The sequence below is a fragment of the Ctenopharyngodon idella genome, chromosome 23 (assembly GCF_019924925.1).
Source record: "Ctenopharyngodon idella isolate HZGC_01 chromosome 23, HZGC01, whole genome shotgun sequence".
NCBI classification, from domain to species: domain Eukaryota; kingdom Metazoa; phylum Chordata; class Actinopteri; order Cypriniformes; family Xenocyprididae; genus Ctenopharyngodon; species Ctenopharyngodon idella.
The window spans coordinates 19,860,159-19,882,311 of NC_067242.1; the positions used below are offsets into that span (position 1 = coordinate 19,860,159).

The window sequence follows — 22,153 nt, forward strand, 5'->3', positions numbered from 1 at the left end:
GTCGTCCCAAACGTCTTCCATTTAAGGATTATGGAGGCCACTGTGCTTTTAGGAACCTTAAGTGCAGCAGAAATTTTTTTGTAACCTTGGCCAGATCTGTGCCTTGCCACAATTCTGTCTCTGAGCTCTTCAGGCAGTTCCTTTGACCTCATGATTCTCATTTGCTCTGACATGCACTGTGAGCTGTAAGGTCTTATATAGACAGGTGTGTGGCTTTCCTAATCAAGTCCAATCAGTATAATCAAACACAGCTGGACTCAAATGAAGGTGTAGAACCATCTCAAGGATGATCAGAAGAAATGGACAGCACCTGAGTTAAATATATGAGTGTCACAGCAAAGGGTCTGAATACTTAGGACCATGTGATATTTCAGTTTTTCTTTTTTAATAAATCTGCAAAAATGTCAACAATTCTGTGTTTTTCTGTCAATATGGGGTGCTGTGTGTACATTAATGAGGAAAAAAAATGAACTTAAATGATTTTAGCAAATGGCTGCAATATAACAAAGAGTGAAAAATTTAAGGGGGTCTGAATACTTTCCGTACCCACTGTATATATATATATATATATATATGGTGAAAATTAAGTTTCTTCATTATTTATATGTCTATGTGGTGTTTTTAATATGCTTTAAGACAAACCATGTGCAAATTCATATGTCAACAACATTGAGTATTTTCTCCTTAAAGCTGCAGTGAAAAAAAGAGTCTCAAACCAAAGACGTCACAAACTACCTTGTAACCAATCACGTCAACGTGTCAGCGGCTTTAGCATATCATTAACAGCGAACTAGCAGGGGAGTCTCGAGAGAAGCCAGGTTATCCCGGTATATTTTTCTGTTGATATGAAAAATCATGTCGATTTAGCAATTTGGCGGGTGTATGATGTATATTACAATGTTATGATGGACTATATGCCTTTCTCCACTGACGTTCTGAGTTGATAAAGCGTTTGTAAGGATACTGATCATTAGAAGGCAGCTGACTCTGACATGGCGAACGGGAGCATGGTTTGTGTAACATTAGCAACACATTATTAGCTGTTTGATAACAGTCAAGCAAAAGGCTAATTTTATTAATTACCGTTATGTGTCTGATGTTGTAAAGAGCGATATCATTGTGCAGTGTTTACCTCAGTAAGTTGAGTGAGTTCATCTCTGAGCTGGCGTGAGCGAGTGGAGGCGGGGCTAATTTGCATATTAATTGATCCACGTATATTAAATGAGGCAAGAGTGTAGAGTTGCATTCAAGCTATTTTAAGGCAAAAAAAAAAAAATTTCACAGGAAAAAACATTTAAATATGTCAATTTGGTGAGTTTTTTTGATGAGTTTTAAGGGATAAAAATTATTGACTACAGGGGGGCTTTAAACAATCTTAGTTTACAAATAAATTATATCAGAGTGGCTCTTTTGTGCAGAATCATTCATATAACTAGGGCAGTGGGCCGTAGCAGATTGTTGTTGTAGAGGGCAGTTGAGAGGTCAAAGATCACATGCTGTATATTATTCTGTTGAAAGTGTGAATGCATGCTGCATCTCTGCAGCCTAATGAAGCCGTCGGTCTCTCCTGCCACTGATTTGCGACTCAGTGTGCAGTGTGGAGGAAAAGCGCTGCACAAACAGGATGTGAGCGGAGAGGAGGAACTGCTTAATGAGGTCACTCTCCTTGTGTAGCGCTCGGAAGCTCTTTTCCCAATCTCTCTCCCTCTCTCTCATCTCATGCATACACACACACACACACACACACACACACACACACACGCACGCACACGAACACACACTTGTGTGAGCACCACCTGTCCCTGGCTGCCCTCTTGAATCAAACCTGCTGCTGATTATTCACTGTCCGTGCATCTCACAGGCTGCTTGCTTCAGCCCTCTCTACTTCCTCTTTCCAATTATCACTCTCTGGTCTCTCTCCTGTGTATTATCTGTGTGCACTTGCTCAGTCCAGACAGGAAGGTGCCTGTGCATTAGCATGGATTCTTTATATCGCACTGAGCTGCACCTCCACGGATCACTTGCTCGCCAGTGGGAGCGCTGACGTCAGCGTGATGTTGAGCCAATAGTGGAAAAGCTCCCTGTGTGGAGATCTATGAGACCTGTGTTTCTCATCAGCTACCAGAGCACTTACAGTAAAACAATCTGACATATTCCACTATAATTTACACTTTGTGATGGTTATTTTGGATGTGGGTAGTTGATAAATGACATGCCCGTGAACTTTTCCTGTTAACATCACAATTTTAAGTTAAATTGCATTTGAATGTTTAAGGGAAAGAAAGTGTATATTTAGAGATTCTGTGACTGGCCATAATTTATTTATTTTTTAAAGGCGTTTTTAACCATTTTAAATCTTTTTTTTCCAGTTCACTTTACCAGTCTTAAGTCATGACAAATGAACTTTACCATTATTATTAGGTCATTAGCTCAACAAAGCTGCATTTATTTGATCAAAAATACAGTAAAAACGGTAATATTGTGAAATATTATTGCGATTTAAAGTAACTGATTTCTATTTTAATATATTTTAAAATGTATCATCAGAAATCATTCTAATATGCTGATTTGGTGCTCATGAACAATTTCCTATTATTATCAATGCTGAAAACAGTTGTGCTGCTTAATATTTTTGTAATATTTTGTGTAATATTTTAATCAGGATTCTTTGAAGAATAGAACGTTCAAAAGAACAGAATTTATTTGAAATAGAAACCTTAAATGTCACTTTTGATCGATTAAGACCTTGCTGAATTAAAGTTATATATATATATATATATATATATATATATATATATATATTATATATATATATATATATATATATATATATATATATATATATATATATATACTTATATATGCAGTTATGTATTATGTATATTAAATTATTTTTGTATAATCGATTAATTGCATCTAACATAAAAGTAGGTATTTACATAACATATATATATGTGTGTGTGTGTGTGTGTGTGTGTGTATTATATATATATATATATATATATATATATATATAAAACGTATAATATATATAGTCTAATACTCTAAGAGTCTCTGCTGTGTGTATATATATGTATAATATGTGTATACAGTGTGTGTGTGTGTATATATATATATATATATATATATATATATACACACATACATACACACACTGTATACACATATTATACATATACATACAGTATATATTCATATATGTGCGTTTGTGTACAGACGCGCGCACACACACACACATTATATATATATATATATATATATATATATATATATATATATATATATATATATATATATATATATATATATATATATATAAAATGCATATGTTATGTAAACACAAACTTTTAAGTTAGATGCGATTAATCACGATTAATCTATTTGACAGCACTAATAATAAATAAATAAAAAGTATTAGAAAAATGTTTAAAATGTATTTATTTTTAAAGTTCAGCATGTCATACTGTGGTCAATGTTTGACAATTTATGACTAAAATAAATTTAAATAAATAAACCTTACGTTGAAAGACATTTTTTAGGACTTTTTATGCAAATTCCTGAAAGTTACGGGCAAAAATTCAGCTTTCAACATTTTTCAGGCCAAAGACCCTTAGTGAATAAAAAGACAAATCATTGCAAAACTAGAGACCTCAAGGCTGGTTTGATGGGACGAGTGGCTGTTAGTCGTGTAGACAGGATCAGGACCGCAGGGGTAAGAGGGGTTACAGGGTTAATTGGCATACAGAGGAACCACCAATGAAGCGTCAGTGTCAGGGTAGGGACAGCTGTCTGCACCGCGTGTGTGTGTGCAACCGAGGAATGGTGTAAGGGTGCCGATTAGAGCTCTGCGAGGGGTTGGGAAGGACAGAGTAGTGACACCCTATCCTGAGTCACACATCCTGCTGCAGAGACACACATGCACCTCAGCAAGCGCATCAGACTGTAACACACATACAAAGCACATCTACAGAAGCACACTAAGGGAAAGTCAAACCCTTGCAGCCACTCATGAAAAAAACTAAAATCCTTCTCTGTATATGAGTACGCAGAGAGACAGAAATACAAAAAATCCTAGCACTGTTTCTAGAGAGTTGCTTTGCTGTCTGCTTCTGCATGCTAACTAAAAAGGAACCTCATAATTTAATGATTTGGAACGCTGTAGCAAAATAGTGCTCACCTTCCTATACTTTCTACTTATTGGATGATACTGTATGTATCTATAATCAACATCTTTCACCTCTCTCTGTCATCTTGAATGATAACTGGATTAAACATAAGATCAGGAATCAACAATGTAGTGTACAATAAGCAGCATATTGTGTAGCATGTAGCCGAACATAGCCTTTAATGGCGCTCATAGCAATGCATTATGGGATTGCCTTCTACATGAAGTATGCATGAGATGCAAATCTAGCCAAAATGGCCTTCTTATAAGGCAGCATGATGTTGCTGCCTACCTTTAAGATCAGTGTTTGCAACTAACTGCGCTTATGATGCTGTAAAATGCTGTTTGGCTAAGCAGCTGTTTTAAAACAAAGCTAGAGAGAAGCAAACTAGGACATACAGGATGTAAGAGAGACTGAGAGATTGGATGATCAATAGGGTGAGAGAGAGAGAAAGAGGGATTGATACATCAGTGAACAGCCACTACAGCTGCCTGGATGACAGCGATATGTGCATCTGGGTCATTTCTACCGTCTGCCATAAAAACTACATTATTGAAAGCCACCCTGTCCAGAGCCATCGAAAGCCTTTAACTGCAAGCCAACTGCGAAAATAATCGTGTGTGTTGAACGTCGCCCGTGAAAGATTCAAGAGTGGCCGCGCTGTCAATGAAGACTCCTTGAGCCTTGCTCTCTGCCACCATGACCTTTTATACAGATCCCTGGTTCTCTTCAGTTTCAGCTGTACGCTATCACACCAACCGTTGCTCATCTCATCACAGAAGAGAGAGAGAAAGAGAGAGATATGAGTGGTGAGAGGTCACTGGTTCTGTTCCAGACCCTAGTGATCCACCTCACTAAATGCGTTTACATGCACATTCTTAACCTGATAATGCTTAACGAGCCGACAATGCATATGGTCATGTAAATGCGTTACCCTTTTTTCTTTATTGTAATAAGGTCATAAATCGCTTGAGCATAAAACGATCGACATTGCCCCTCAGTCTGGTTTTGCCCACACAATAACCCTCGCACTGTCGGCTTATTGAAGTGCACATGTGTGATATGTAACAGGAAAGCGTCCTAACTGTGGGTTTAAGTGGACCCTTCGCAAACTTCAACTTTTTCTTGACTCACGAAATTAAAGCGTTCTTATCTCTGCAGCCGAAGTGGTACAGTCAAAATACTGTTTTTTTTTTTTGATAAACATCACATTTCACATAACATGTGGAATACTCAGTGTCACATACACAAATGATCAGGTTTTGAAGTCACTACCGGAATAAATTGATTTTTTAAAATAAAGTTGTGGAAACAAAGTTTAATTGCATTGCTGGGTTGTTGGTTTTCAAGTAAACCAGGACAACGGATTAATTTGAGTTGAATTTTGGGATTTTGCATCACAGTGTATTATGGGATTGCCCTATTCGTGAAGAATATACTACCGTTTACAAGTTAGGTTTAAAAATACATTTTGTAAAGGTGAAGTATGAAGTACTCACAAAATCTCATGAAAAACAATAACTTTTCGTGCGAATGAATTACATAGAAAGAGTGCACCATGCTCTCCCTCTAGTCAGTGAAGCTCACTGATTTCGGCACACTTGTGAAAACTCACATTTTATTCAATGAATCTAACTAAAGTGCACAATAAATCTTTAATTTACAGTGTTTTGACACTTTTTTTCCCCACATGAAAGTGTGAAAACTGGTCGAATTGAATTTTGCTGAGGAGGAACACGGAGACATCTTATGTTGTCTTATGTTTGAATAACTAAATTTAACTATTTAAGCAACTATATTCTGATTATGGACTAAGTATTACGCTATTGATGCTGATAAGGCTAAATCAGGACATACCGACACACCAACAAGTGACATTTCACTGGAAGTTTTCCAGCTGGTTTATATCATTGCGGAAGTTCTTAAAGGGATAGCTCACCCAAAAATGAAAATTATCCCATAATTTACTCACCCTCAAGCCATCCTAGGTGTATATGACTTTTTCTTTCAGCCAAACACAGAGTTATGTTAAAAATATCCTGGCTCTTCCAAGCTTTATAATGGGAGTGATTGGAGGATGAGATTTTCAAGCCAGAAAAAGTGCATCCATCGATCATAAAACATACTCAACGTGGCTCCAGGGGGGTTAATAAAGGCCTTCTGAAGTGAATCAATGCATCTGTGCAAGACAAATATCCTTATTTAAAACTTTATAAAGTAAAATAACGAGCTTCCGGTGCAACTTACATCTAAAAAGTGTTAACTTCCGTGAAGTAGTACACAATGCCATGACGTTCTACGCTACACCATGACGTACTACACTATGTCCTATGATATAATGCATAGTATGTCATGTCATTGTCTGCTACTTTATAAAGTTTTAAACAAGGATATTTGTCTTACACAAACGCATCGACTCACTTCAGAAGGCTTTTATTAGCCCCCCGGAGCCGCATGTAGTACGTTTATGATGGATGGATGCCCTTTTTTGGGCTTTAAAATCTCATCCTCCAATCATTCCCATTATAAAGCTTGGAAGAGCCAGGATATCTTTAATATAACTCCGACTGTGTTTGGCTGAAAGAAGGCTTGAGGGTGGGGTAATTTTAATTTTTGGCTGAACTATCCCTTTAAGAGTGTTCCGTGCATATGGTCAATTGGGGGTTAGGTGTCTTGCTCAAGGGCACCTTAGTCATTTCATTTCGTTATTGAGACTCAAACCCGCAACCTTCGGGTTACCAGTCTGACTCTCTAACCATTAGGCCATGACTGCCCCCTAAAAACATCAAGTGTCTAACAATTTTGCTGTCTACTGTCGAGAACATGCCTATGATGCCTAAAAATGCTATGAAGGTAGGCAGCTCACTAGAGGTTCACTCTTTCTCCCTCTCCTCTCCACTCCTGCCACATTTCATCCTCTTTTCTCCCGCATCCTCACTAATTCAGTTTTTTCCCCTTAGTCTTCCGTTTCTTTCTGCTCGTCCGTGCTCAAGCATCTCCTCCATCACTCTTCCTGTCCCGCTGTGGCCTCCCTGCTCTGTAAATCACTGTACTTCATGTTCTCAATGGCGCTGTCGTGGAGACCGTGAGGTCAGAGGTTCCTCTCTGGCGGAACTCTGGGTCTTTTCCTGGTAACCGAGGGGCGGTGAGGTCATTCTGCTAACAGGCTAACAGCAGCAGCTTCCCGAGACCGCTGCTTTGATTTGACAACTATGACTCAATTTGTGGCTCAATCAACAGCTTTTAAAAGAGGCCCGGGAGGCCCAATGAACACAAACACACACATACAGGATAATCTCTCTATTCTGTTGTCTGGCCTCACACACTTCTCTAACTTTACCGCCGCTGTGCCAGGCCTGATTGGTGCCCGGTGCCAGCTCTGTAGGGCATGTGCCAACCGCTGTGCCAGATGAGATGCACTGAGCACCACTGAGACGCCTTTTTTCAAATGTCACCGAGCTGCTTCTGAGAAAGTCCTGCCAGTTTCCCACAGAATCGACTTCCTGTGACAGAGCTCTCACTTTCCCTTTCTCTCTCTCTCTCTCTCTCTTTCTCTCTCTCCAGCTGGCTGAGTCATTTATATCCCTGCTGTTACCATACTGCCTCGATCTGGGGCTTCATTGGCCGGTTTATAAATCTGTTGTTTGCTCTACTTTCACACCCAAATAGAGAGGAATACAAAAAGAGATACAGAGGAAAGGAAAGGATGCATACACTCTTACAATACGGAAACAAACTAAAAAGGAGGTGATACGAGCGTTTGAATATGTTGGTATCAGTTGTCATATTGGTTACATCTGCTTGAGAGTTCACCACGCTGTCTGACGACCTTTCCGACATGCAATACCTTTCACATCTAACCAAAACAACCATTACCCACACCCACTAACAATGAATCTTTCCTGCATTTTACCAAGGTGACACTCCATTGCAAAATTTTTAACATTTCAAATTCAAAACTAGCAGAAGTGATTCAGATGGTGGTTTTGCATATATAAACTCTTAGTACTTTCTGTTCTGTTAAACTCTATTGACAGCATGCTATCAGTTACCACAGAAAACAATTTGAACTCGTACATGCAAACAAATAATGCATTTACAGTTATGCACTTACAATGTGCATTATGACTATAATTGTCTTTTTGTGGCTAGTGGATTTTGAAAGCAAAAAAAAAAATTCCACAGCTTCCAAAAAAAAAAAAAAAAAAATTCCACTAGACTATTTCTCTCTTAAATATAGCATATACATAATAAACTAGAAATTGTAATTTTTTATTTATTTTTTTGTTCTTGGTTCTTCTCACAAAGGAGAACCCTTCAAAATAAAAATAAAAATTATATTAATAAATATATTTATATTTATTTGGTCTCTAATATGACTGCCACTGGTAAAAAAAATAAAATAAAATAAAATAGTTCAAATGATTTTCTGTGGTAATATGGAATTTAACTAAATTAAATATTCCTTTAAAGTTGGTGATATCACTTACTGGATCCACACGGTCATAGCCACCATCGTTTTTCTCCGTCTTAATTCCCGGCATCTTACCGCCCTCCACCTTTATCTCTCCAGGTTCCATCTTGATGTCTTTACCCTTGAGTACGTTATCATCTTTATCCAGCAGGTAGCGCAGCAGGGCGTTGTCCTTCTTCTTGGGGCTGACGGGCTCTTGTTTAATGGCCAATTCAGCCACACCGGCCGCCCCACCTGCAGAATCCTGACACAGCTCCTTCCCCGTGGCCTCGGCCGTGAGTTTGGCCAGGTCGACGGGCGACGAGCTGTTCTGGAGAAGTCTGTGAAGGATTTTATGCTTCTCCTTCAAGGAGGTAGCATGTGACCCGACTCCGGTTTGAGAGCCTAGGCCGCCATTTCCCTGGCCGCCGTTGGGATCCTTACACCCGGGCTCTCCACCACCCATTGGAGGGGGTGAGGTGGACTCGATAGGGTCAGTTTTAGTGGTGAGGAGCTGCAGGAGTTTAGTATGGCCTTTGTTGTCACGTAGCCGGTTCTGTGGGTCACTGCCGTCCTGGTTGTTAAACTGGCTGAGGTTGCCCTTTTCATCTCTTTGCTGTTCGATGCCATCGTCCTGCCCGCTGTTGCCCTGATCTGATTGGTTCTGCTCTCCGAATGACTCAGAGGCTCCCATTTTAGTCAGCATGTGAAGATTGACGCCCACACCAGCTGGCGACCCCAACTTCCTGTCGGGCGAGCCCAACGATTGGCTGTGGCTCACGCCGTGGCACTCGCTAAGCGCCTGTAGGGCATTAAGGGAACTGCTTGTGTATCCATGATTACCGCCTGCTCCCCCATTGCCACCTGTACTGCTACTGCACATGCTCGCAGGTGAATGGAGGCTGCCTGCTGGGGAAAACTGTGGTGGGGGCAGGCGTGGAGAACCTGCCACTCCGGGACTTGCTCGGTGCCGTGGAGACAGCATGCCCGGACTGCCCTGAGACGGGCTGCTCAACTTCAGTGGATAGCCACTGCCCTGAGGGGTGGCTGCCTGCATGGTTGCCGAATGGTTCATAGTCCCTGGGCAGCCGAAACGGTGGCCCTGTACAGGGCCAATGGCGCCAGGCTCCTTCTGGCCACCAGGGGAGGGGAAAGTGGATGTGTTGCTGCTGACTGTGGCATCCTGCCCCTGGGGGGCGCCGGAGGAACCAGCGGGATTGGGAGAGCTCATGGGGTTCATGGGTTTGCCCATAGCCTGAGCATTTCCGAGATCAGGGGTCATGCCACAGACGGGCTGCTCCCTAAGACAGAAAAAAAATACATAATATTATAGTCGCCAATAGATTATCTAAAGAATAATGTTCAGTTTATGCTGCAACATACACACCACACACATAGCACAAACATAATGATGAACCTAATGATTACCAGCTTGATGCATTATGAACATAAAATTCATAATTAGTGGTACTTGCTACCATGAGCATAATGAAGGTCAGTGTGTCTATTGTTAATGAAAACTAAAACTATTAAAATAGTTTTCAGTAATTGAAATAAAGCTGAAATACAATATTAGATTAAAAAAACCCTTAAACTTAATAAGAAATGTCTTTGCAACTAAATGAAATAAAATAAGTTTAAGCTAAAGTACTAAAACCACTCAAATTTAAATAAAAATAAAGCTAAACAGAAATATTAAAAAACAAAAACTAATACTTGAATTAAAATGAAAAAAGCTAATTCAAAATATTAAAAAATACTATAATAGCAGGATGAATTGAAGTTGATTGGAACACTTTTTCCCAGTCATCTCAATAGCTATGTTTCCATCCAAAGTTGTTTATTTAACAACTTTTTAGTGTGCGCAAAACTGGATTATCGCATAAAAATTTTGCGAATAAAGCACCGTTTCCATACAGTGAGCCGATGAGAACAAAATTTTCACTTCCTGATAAAACTGGTGCTAAATATCACTAAGAAAAATGGAAGTTGCTGCAGTAGGAGAAGCTACTATATAATAATTTCAGTAACACTTTACAATAAGGTTCATTAGTTAAACATTAGTTAATGTGTTAACTAACATGAACTAACCATGAGCAGTACATTTGTTACTTTATTTACTAATCTTCGTTAACGTTAGTTAATGAAAATACAGTTGTTCATTGTTTGTTCATGTTAGTTCTTAGTGCATTAACTAATGTTAACAAGATTTTAATAATGTATTAGTAAATGTTGAAATTAACATTAACAAAGATCAATAAGTGCAGTTCATTATTAGTTCATGTTAACTAATAAACCTTATTGTAAAGTGTTACCATAATTTCATATATAATTACTTGCTCGCAGACGAAACGCACTAAAGTTATCTAGCTTTCGGAGGCGGATACATGGTGTTCTGGGAACACAGGAAGACAGTTCTGGGAGGTAATTATACTGAACCACTTTGATGACAGACCAAAACAGCATTTCAGATGGTGTGCAAAAAGATCGGTCCACTGATTGGTCCAGTTATGCCGTCCCATCGCAAAGTCACATCTTTTTTGATGCACATTGAGGAATTTATTTGGTAAATGTGTTTCCATTGTAGTTTATGCGCATGTTTTTTTATCAGATAAAAAGTTTATCCAACTCAATCGAGCGCATATGTTTTTTACACAAATTTTTAGAATTTATGCGCATCTTGGCATTTCCATCCAGCACATTTTAATGTGATGTTCCAAAAAAATAGGTGAAAGGAAACATAGCTAATGGCGAAAAGTGTCCCAATCAACCCAGGTTCACCCCTATATAAATAATATTAAATGAAAACTGCTGAAAGTTAAACACTTGAATAAACCAATAAACACAAAAACAATTCCTTGGCATCATCGTGGTGACTTTATTACACTTTTTTCTTTTCTTTTTTCATTATTGTTTAAGGAAAGAGGCCGATAAAATAAGAGAAGGAAAAAAAGTGAGTGGAAAAAAGGAATAAAAACAAAACAGAAAACAATGGCTCATTAGTTCAGGCAGGGCATGCCAGTCTCACCAGGTTGGCACGTGCTGTTGACAATGGCGTTTTAATTGCGATCCAAGGAATTAATATTGATTTCCAAGTAAATTCTATTGAAAGTATTTCATTACATTAATCCAGTGCAGTCATTTGTTAAATTAATCTCATAGACAGGAAGCGGTTCTTATAGCGCTCGAACAAGGAATCCGAGAAAAGAGCTTAAGCGGAATTTCAGGAATGGCTTAATTAACTAAAGTATGTTTCAGCAGAGAAGGTTAAAAGAGGGGAACGAATTGTTATCAAAGAAAAACAGCAGTGCTCATCCCTCAAAACAAGCCATGGGACAGAGAAAATGAGCGGCTGTGCTGTCGCATCCCCCTCTAATGTAAAAATCACCTCGGGGTATAAAGCTTTTAGCAAGCTACATACTAAAAACTCACTCAGAGCTGATAAACGCATAGAGATGCTTTTGTTCGAAGCGTGCAGCATGAATCAATGGCCAGGCTATACTGTGTGTTATTGTGCTAAAGATGCTGTGCTTTAAGACAACCCCCCCACCCCTGACTGTGAGCTCACTCTGGGTTTAATGTTTATCTGTGCTCGACACCCCAGCCTAACACTGCTGCTATTGTCTCAGAAAGCAAACCGGTGTTCCTCCCTCACACGCTGTGAGAAAGATAGAAACTCTGCAACTAACATATGAAACTGTGTTCACAACTGCCTGCTGCGGATCCAAGCTTTACTAATCCATAAACTACAAATGATTTGATTCTTTGTGAAACTGCAATCTCTGACTTTACCCAATGATGCTCTAGGAAAAATAAACTTACTCACATATATGTTGTTCCAAACTTGTACGACTTTCTTTTGTGGAACAATAAAGGAGACATTTTGAAGAATATCCCAGTCACCTTTTTTTCCCCATGTAATTATAATGAATGGGGACTGAAGCTTACAAGGTTCAAAAAGGATGTAGAGCATAATAAAAGCATCCCATTCAAATTGTGAGTATTGTTTTGTGTATAAGTTCCTGAAGTCATCTAATAGCTTTGTGTGAGAAAATATAGTAGTAATTCACTGATAATTTTCCCCTCCAGTCATCTATTAACTGCTGTGACTGAATCAGTGAGTCTGTGAGATGATATTTGAGAACAAGATCAGTTCATGAACAAGTCAATCAGTGATCATTTATGAACTGGACCAATGATTCACTGAAAAGATCCAACTCAAAAGAATGAATTGTTTATGAATCGGACATTAGCCAAGTTTCCATCCAGTTTCTGCAATGTTTTGTTATCGACAAAGCAAATATGCGCAAAAAAAAATATTTGCGAAATTTGATGTCTCGAGGCTATTTCCATCTAATTGGCCATTTACCAATAAAATGGTGGGCGTGATGACGTTATATCGCTAAAAAAATATTTGTAAAATATCAAATTCACCAATAGTGCTTATTTTCACATAGAATGTTATTAAATCGTAAATATAAGACCATGACGGCGAAGTGGAGCAGCTCGTCTGACAGGACTTTACTGCCTTTATTTGGACACAGAACAGCTCATTTGTCCTGTATGCAAAAAATTTTAGGGTCCATAAATAGACTGGTACAGTGAAATATTCAACAATCTTTAACGCCTTGAACATGCAGTTAAGCAAGTCGCGGTCTGACGCGGCCGGGAACACATTCAAAGCAAAAGATCATTCAAAGCAAAGAGTTATTCGTTCTGGTTTCAGAGTTCAATAACATCAAACCGATCAAAAACATTAAATCGCTGTTGTTTTTCTCTTTTTTTTTCCAGAGACAGATGCAGCTGTGCCCTAAAACATTTTATTTGTTTATTTAACCTTTTTTAAATGGTCTACATTAGCTAAACTGAGGCTTTTTACATAACATTTCTAAAATTCTATTAGAGATTTTGGAGTCAACCACTTTATTTTCCTAATTTATTTGAGATAAAATTCTATATTAATTAATTGCACTCATAAAATTGTCGTTTGTGATTTTCATTTGTCATGTAGCCTAGAACCGTTTTCTGATCATGAAATTGAAACAGACTCACGATTTTATGACAGTCATTTTATTTATTCAGATACAGAAGTAACACTTCTGTATTTTATTTTACCTTTCTTTTTGTCAGCGTTGAAAACTCCAACATTCTTCCTTAATTTGACAGACACCCCACTTATTTTTGTCGAGCTGCAGAGATTTTCAAGACACTATTTTCCTTATCCTTGTGATGCACCTTTGAACTACAGAGAAACGGTGCTTTAACGGGAGCAACACCACGAACGTGGACGCTACATGACATGTATAGGCTAATTCTGTCATGTGACAACACATCTATTTGCATTAAAGCCCTTTTTCTCGACAAAAAGTGTTTTCAAACTAATTTTTGTGACATTTTAAGTATCGACCTAGAAGTTATGGGCTAAAGATAAATGAAAAAAGATTGTCAACATTTGAGAAATTTTATCGGCAAATGGCATTTCCATCAGTTATATCGCTAAACATTTTGAAGCGCTAAACCTTTTTTCGCAAAAAAATCCTTGGATGGAAACCTGGCTATTGCTACATCTCCAATGAGATTTAAAGGTGAACCGATACTTAAATTTTGGCCTGTTCCTCACACAAACCTATTGTACAGCTTCAGCAGCTTCATATAGACCACTTTTATGATTCTTACCCATTATTTTTAAAGCTTAAAAGTTGTAACTGCATGGAAAATCTTTGTGTTCCACAAAAGAAATAAAGTCATACAGGTTTGGAACGACGTAATTTTCATTTTTGGATGAACTGTCCCTTTAAGCTTGGAGTTGTTTATATTCAATTACTCCATATTTAACTAAATCAGCAATCAAATTCTGAGGAATTATCAAGGGTGAAAAAAACTTGTTTGCCAATGTGTAGCTGTGGGAGTCGAGGGAGTCGTGTTATTCTTGGTTCTGATGGAATGTTTAGAGACCAGCATCGGCCTCTGGGAAAACATGCTTGGATGTTCTCACATGACAGTGAGATTTCAGTATATGGTCATTAACTGGGCTTGTCAGAACTAGAAAGTGTGCGTTTCGACCGACTGCTCACACATGGAGCCGAACCAAACAGGAAACAGTGAGGAGAGGGTCAAAAATGACAAACACATAGACATGTTGGTAGTTTATAAAATACACCATTGCAATTATATTAAAAACACATATTTAGACATAAACAGAGACAAAACAATTCAGGGTAGTGGGTACCTCTGTAAGATGTGCAGGGACATGTAGAGCTGTGGCTCGTTGGTAGCAGGTGAGCGAACCAGTTTGCTCTTGGTGTGAGCTGAGACGATGGTCCCGTCGGACAGGGAAAACCGGTAGATGGGACTGAATGCCTGCCCATGTCTTATCACTGCCAAACAACACACCCACATGATGAACATCAAAACATTCATTTTGAGAAATACATAGGTAAATGTATATTGAGGAACACTGAATTAACATCCAAATTGTACGCAAAAGATTAATAAGGTTTTAGGGTCACATTCGCATTCAGTCATTTCTTCAAACACGCCTTGACAAGATAATAGTCGCTATCACACATAAACCCATAATAATTCCTGTAAAATTGCAAGATTAACTTCCAGTAAAGGTACCACATGCATTACTCACATGTTTTATACACATAGTTCACACACCACAACCAAAATACTGTTCTCAAATCTCACATGGTTGCTACAGTATCTTTATGACAGTAGTCATGATTGATCTTGATATTTATGCAAATCATGTTTAACAGTGGAATTTGTGGTGAGAAACTACATTACCCATGATGCAGTACAGAAAAATTCACCAGTCAGTCACATGAGCAAATCATGCCAAAAGAGCTTGCTAGCTCCACCCACTCTCATGAAGCACTGCAAATTATGTAATCGAGTCGGTCTCCCTAAGCTCTCAAAATACTTATAAAATCAAAAACTTTAAATGAACAGCTTTATATTTCACCATCAATTTTAATTTGATTATGTCATTCACAATGCTTCATGGGATTGTAGTTTTTTCCCCCTCACTAAAGCCATTAAAGGGTTAGCTCACCCAAAAATGAAAATTCTGTCATTAATTACTCACCTTCATGTCATTCCACACCGTAAGACCTTCGTTCATCTTCAGAACACAAATTAAGATATTTTTGATAAAATCCGATGGCTCAGTGAGGTCTCCATTGCCAGCAAGATAATTAACACTTTCAGATTCCCAGAAAGCTACTAAAGACATATTTAAAACAGTTCACGTGACTACAGTGGTTCAACCTCAATGTTATGAAGTGACAAGAGTATTTTTTACTTATTTACTTATTTACTTTATTCAACAATATCTAGTGATGGGCGATTTCAAAACACTGCTTCATGAAGCTTCGAAGCTTTACAAATCTTTTGTTTCGAATCAGTGGTTTGGAGCGTGTATCAAACTGCCAAAGTCACGCCCCCCAGTGGTGAACCATTGAAATTTTGAAACACTTATGACGTAACAAATCCTCGTTTACTGAAATCACGTGACTTTGGCAGTTTGATAGATGGTCCGAATCACTGATTCGAAACAAAAGATTCGTAAAGCTTCAAAGCTTCATGAAGCAATGTTTTGAAAATCGCCCATCACTAGATATTGTTGAATAAAGTCGTTATTTTGTTTTTTTTGGCCGAAAAAAAGTATTCTCGTCGCTTCATAACATTAAGGTTGAACCACTGTAGTCACATGAACTGTTTTAAATACGTCTTTAGTACCTTTCTGGGCATCTGAAAGTGTTAATTATCTTGCTGTCAATGGAGACCTCACTGATCCATCGGATCCAAAGATGAACAAAGGTGTCTTACAGGTGTGGAATGACATGAGGGTGAGTAATTAATGACAGTATTTTCATTTTTGGGTGAACTAACCCTTTAAGTACAGTCTTCTACCTTTGTCTTTTTGTTTGATTTTCAAATGGTTGGTGTGGTTAATGGCTTATAACACTTTAACAAAGACTTTTTTAAAATCCCTATGGGAAAAATGAATAGAAAAAATACTTCTGAAACCAACGCAGCTGAAAGTGGGCAGGCACTAATGCACTCTAGCTAGCTACTTTCAGACACGAAAGCCAACATGACAACATTTCTTACCATGACATAGCTAAGTGTTAAGTCAGTTAATTAAGTGATCAGTACCTTCTTGCTGATGCCGCTTGGCGAATGACATATCTCCATCGTTCTGGAGGTGAAATCGCTGAATGCATCTTCGCACCAAGTCTTCCCAGCCTGGCTTCATAGATGCTCGTAACAGACTGGTGTCCAGGGAGGTAATCTTACCTACAAACACACAGTACAGCAAAAAGCAATATAGTTTGGTGTTGTCTGTTAAAAATGTTCAAGCTTAAATTTCTTAAAGACTGTTTAAGCACAGGTAAGACTGATCTGCAAAGCAAACTTTAAATGTATGTACCCAGAGTATGTTAAGTGGTTCAAGCTGAATGAACTGCAGATGTTTAATACTTAGTGCTATGGATTTAGAATAAAGCATGCTTGGGGAATATCAAATACTGAAATACTGTTATTTTGTAAGAACTGCGACCAAAAAAAACACATGACAATGTATGACAGATGTATCTCAGCTTTGTAATCACTCTGAATTACAATAAATAGCAAACTGGGAGTTTCCATTAACTAGCCACATCAGAATGTGACGACAGGTGTGGTTGGTGTGACAGTTAAAACTCTTCCCATTGTGTGATCTCACTGTCCAGATGCATATAGTATGTTTAAAATACTCTATATATATTATAATATATATATATATATATATATATATATATATATATATATATATATATATATATATATATAATAAAATACATATATAATAATACATATATATAATACATACATATAAACATAAATATTGGCTGTTCAGTTGCATGAACAGTTGTATGCATTTATAAGTGAATAATAATACTATTAATACTATTTTTTATAAAATTAATTTGTATAATGCGAATACAAATAAAATATGCACACACACACAGATACAACCGGGGAGCAAGACTCATTCTCATATAAATAACTCAAAAATAATATAATAAATATATAATATAATATAATATAAATTTCTTTGGTCTAATTCTAATTCCACCTTTAAAAAAAAAAATGGCATGGCACTGTAAAACTGGGTGCCAAGTCAGATTGATGTTATTAAACAGTCTCTCCAGGTTAAAGTCAGTATCTGTTGTTTCAAGCGAGGGGTTGTGCATTGAGATGAGCGCTAACAGTGATGTGAACACCCTTTGAAAAGTGTAAGCGGGGAGAGAGGGGCGGTGTTGGCATGGTTACCTTGCAGGTCTTGGCGGGTGGTGAAGCTTTCGTGCGTGGGGAGCATGGGTCTCTCTTTCATGGGTACTCTCCGTGCGACGCAGATCAGACACGACTGGAAATCTATGGTCAGAGAGAGAGAGAAAATTATCAGATCAGTTATAACAGATTATTTAACCATTTTAAGGGTGTTAATGAATGATGAGGCATTCGTTCTGTGTGTTTGTGTGTGTCGAGGGGGCGGTGCAGAGTTGAGCGTGGGGTGATATGATGGAATGTGACCTTTCATTTGTGTGTCATTGTGGAGGCTGACCCTGCTGTGCTGCTCCCATGGAGACTAAGTTAGAAAAGTCATCCCTCATCCACCCACAAAAAGATCATAAGAGAATCATGACGTCTCCAACAGCATTATGTCTCACACATCAGAGACAATGATCAGGCACAATAAACAAGAACACTGTAAGTAACAGGATCTATTATACACACTACCACTCAAAAGTTTGCAATCAGTAAGTTTTTTTTTTATTTATTTAGCAAAGACAATGAAAACATTTATAATATTACAAAAGATTTCTAATTCTATTTGTTCTTTTGAACTTTCTATTCATTAAAAAATCCTGTAAAAAAGTGTGTCACGGTTTCCACAAAAAATATTAAGCTGTTTTCAACATTGATATTAAGGAATGTTTCTTGAGCACCAAATAAGCATTTGAATGATTTCTGAAGGATCATGTTTGCCATTACAGGAATAAATTACATTTTAAAAACACATGATCTTTAACTACTTAACCATATGAGCAACTATTAGTAAAGATATTCATTTAAAGTGGACCTATAATGCCCCTTTTACAAGATGTAATATAAGTCTCTGGTGTCCACAGAATGTGTCTGTGAAATTTTAGCTCAAAATTCCCCACAGATCATTTATTATAGCTTGTCAAATTTGCACAAAACAAAACAAAAACATGCCGTTTGTGTGTGTCCCTAAATGCAAATGAGCTGCTGCTCCCGGCCCACTTTCCAGAAAAGGGCAGAGCTTAAACAGCTCACGCTTCGGTTGCTTAACAACAACAAAGCTGGAGAATCTCACGCAGCCAACATGGCGATTGTCAGTAATGGTGTTCAGCCTTACATTGTTCAAACCAGAGTCAGACACTGATGGAGAGACTCAGGAAGAAGTTACAGCTTATAGAATGCAACTGGACGTTTCTGAATGTTTAGTGGATAAATTTATGTAGTTGCTGTGGAGTTGATTCAACTCGTCGACTAGAATGTGCCGTCATGTTAATCTTTTGTGCAAATCCAGCTTTGAAATGACCCTGAAATAACGACATGCCAACAACACTCTACTACAACAACTCTTCCTCATCTTTAAAGCAGCACAACATAGCCTCACCCCCTTTGTTTTGTGTTCTCGGGGGCAGGGTTTATGTAAATTTTAGAGTTAGTGATGTTACTAACCTGGGAAGAAGCTTATTGTAGTCCCTACCAGCCTTGTTGTAGTCCTTAAACAGTGAATTCTTTACAAGAAAATACCTCCTTTTGCATTGAACTTTGAGTGTCGTAACACATCACTGAAAGTTACAACTGAAAGTGAGTCAGATGTTGATTCAGTAACCGCTCTGACTGATTTAGTTAGTTCATTCAGTGAAGGAGTAGCCAGATTGATTAAAAAAAAAAAAAAAAAAAAAAAAAATGCAACTCCTGTCCTGTGTTTACGAGTCTTTTTGAATGATTCATAAAAATGGTTCATTATTGTGTCATCTTGCTTGTGAATCACACTGCAGATCATGCATTCCCTCTGAATTGAACCAATGAACTTTGTGTTGGTAGCGACATGTTCTATTTTCTGAGCTACAGGTCGTGTTGTTTACATCAGAGCTGATGTGAACAGACCTTTTTACGTGCAAACACACGGCTGTTGTCGAGCCCCTTGGGTGGTCTTTACTCCAAACTGCATGAAGACCCAGCTTCACCGTCTCTGTAATAAACTCTCTCAGATATCCCTCTCCTCATACACATTCCTCCTCCAGCCGTCTTTCTGTGTCTACTGCGCCAGGTTGAGCTGGCGGCTGAAAGAGCAGCTGGCACACAGCTAACACTGACGGGCCATAAAGAGAGACGCTTCTTCACTCAACACACCAACAGTACCCAGCAAAAATTAAACATTATGTGTGTGTGAGAGAGATCTCTCGTTGCCTCACACTTGCTGTTACACACACACACTCTTAAACCCCAGCCAGGGCCAAAACCAAAGCCAACACAATCCAGTGGAGAAGTGGGTCTCAAATGCACCCTGAACTCTGGGTGACTCCAAGAGGTGGAAGAGGAGGAAAGAAAAGAGTAAATGAATCACAGACTGAAACATTTCTCTGGGCGGGATGCAGATACACGTTCCACGATCACTGCTGTCACCTTTTCGCCTTATTTTTCAGTAATTGGATAACTCATTTCTCTCACATGTCAGGAACGACTGTCAACACTGAGTGTTGCTTCTGCATTAGCAGAGTGACTGACTCAGAAAACTCTTATACAGTTCACTCCTTGACCCTCTGGTGCTCTTCAGTCATTTTTGACCAAAAATTTTACGTTTTGTTTTGTTTTTTAGAATTTTTTACTTCATCAGAATGGTATGAAAATTGGTAAAGGTTTTGGCACTTGCTATGTGAACACACAAAAAACATTCATGGACATGTCACACTTATAGTCACACTTGCTCCTTGCAGTCAAAAATGACGACATTGGAAATGAAAGGGAGATGAATTTCATCTAGTGAAAACTTTTGGTACTGCTGCCAAACAAAATCTTACTGAAAGCTCATTTTTTGAGATATCAAGCTTAAATTTGGAACACAACTTTTTAAGATTTATGGCATTGATGTTCTTGCAGTTTTAGAGAAAAATGTGTTTTTTGAAAATATATTTCAAATAAAAACTGAAAAGTATTTTTGCGCATTTTTCATAATAAATGTAAAACTTTAAAAAAAGTTACAGAATTTCACATTTATTGTTATGAAAAATGCACAAAAATGCTAACTTTTTGAAACTTTTTTCCACTTCAACAAAAATTTGCCAAGTGTTGTCTTTGAAAAGAGATCAAAATTAAGTCAAAATTTATGACAGTTTAAGTTGGAAATTTCATTTTTAGGTCTATGCTGAAAAAGTGAATAAATGGATAAATGGACAGCGTAAATATAATTTAGTACCATAAAATCCCCTAAAAATACAAAATATTAAATAAAAAAAACATTATTGAACTAAAATATAGTACATACATTTCATTGAAATATATATATTTTTAAAATATAAATATAAAAAAAAAAGCACCAGATGGTTAAGATTTGTGGTGTACAGTCAAAAAATGACATTTTCAAAGTTTGATATCCTAATGCCAACAATAAATTTGTTTAGCTAGATTTTTCAGATGGGAAAAAAAACACCATTCCTAGCAAGTTAGACCAACACACATTCAAATGACTTCTATATGGCCACCATAATTGACCTCAAATTCAGAATAAGTTAAGTATAAGTCCATAAAGGACCTTCACCTGTACAGTGTGGTAAACTGCAAGGGGTTTCACGATATGATGATTATGAAAATGTGATGCATTATTTCTGTTCAGCACTCAAAGCATAAAGCAACAAAGTGACAAAAAAATATATGAAATTATTTTTTAAAAAAAGTCACCAAACTCTTATAGAAAAGTACTGTAACAATACATTGGTACAGTGATGCTATCAAATGGTAATACCATGGAGCTCTGATATATACCATGGTACACTACAGTTCAATAGCTTGGGGTAAGCAAGATTTTTTATTTAAAAAAAAAAATAAAAAAAACATTTTTTCTCTGTTTCCATAAAAATATTAAGCAGCTGTTTTCGACGCTGATAATAATAAGAAATGTAAAGCACCAAATCAGCAAATTAGAATGATTTCTGAAGGATCATGTGATACTGACACTGGAGTAATGAAAATTCAGCTTTGCTACCACAGGAATAAATTACATTTTAAAATATATTTAAATAGAAAAGTTATTTTAAATTGCAATAATATTTCACAATATTACCGTTTTGCTGTATTTTTGATCAAATAAATGCAGCCTTTATGAGCATAAAAAAACATCTTTAAAAAACAAAAATCTTACCGACCCTAAACTTTTGAATGGTAGTGTATGTTAAATTACCACTGCCCTTGATGGTAACGAGATCACTCGACGGCAGCACCTAAT

The 22,153-nt window shown here is 37.6% G+C and overlaps 1 protein-coding gene across 6 annotated transcripts in view; it reads right to left on the bottom strand.

Moving 5' to 3' along the window:
- ncoa2 (nuclear receptor coactivator 2) overlaps positions 1-22,153 on the bottom strand; it is a 119,846-nt gene that overhangs the window by 24,584 nt on the left and 73,109 nt on the right. For all 6 annotated transcript variants that reach the window (XM_051882775.1, XM_051882774.1, XM_051882776.1 and 3 more), the window contains 4 exons: positions 17,944-18,045; positions 16,786-16,926; positions 14,849-14,996; positions 8,657-9,920 (listed from right to left, as the gene is read on the bottom strand). In XM_051882775.1, coding sequence (XP_051738735.1) covers positions 8,657-9,920; positions 14,849-14,996; positions 16,786-16,926; positions 17,944-18,045 — 1,655 coding nt within the window. The remainder of the gene's footprint in view (positions 1-8,656; positions 9,921-14,848; positions 14,997-16,785; positions 16,927-17,943; positions 18,046-22,153) is intronic.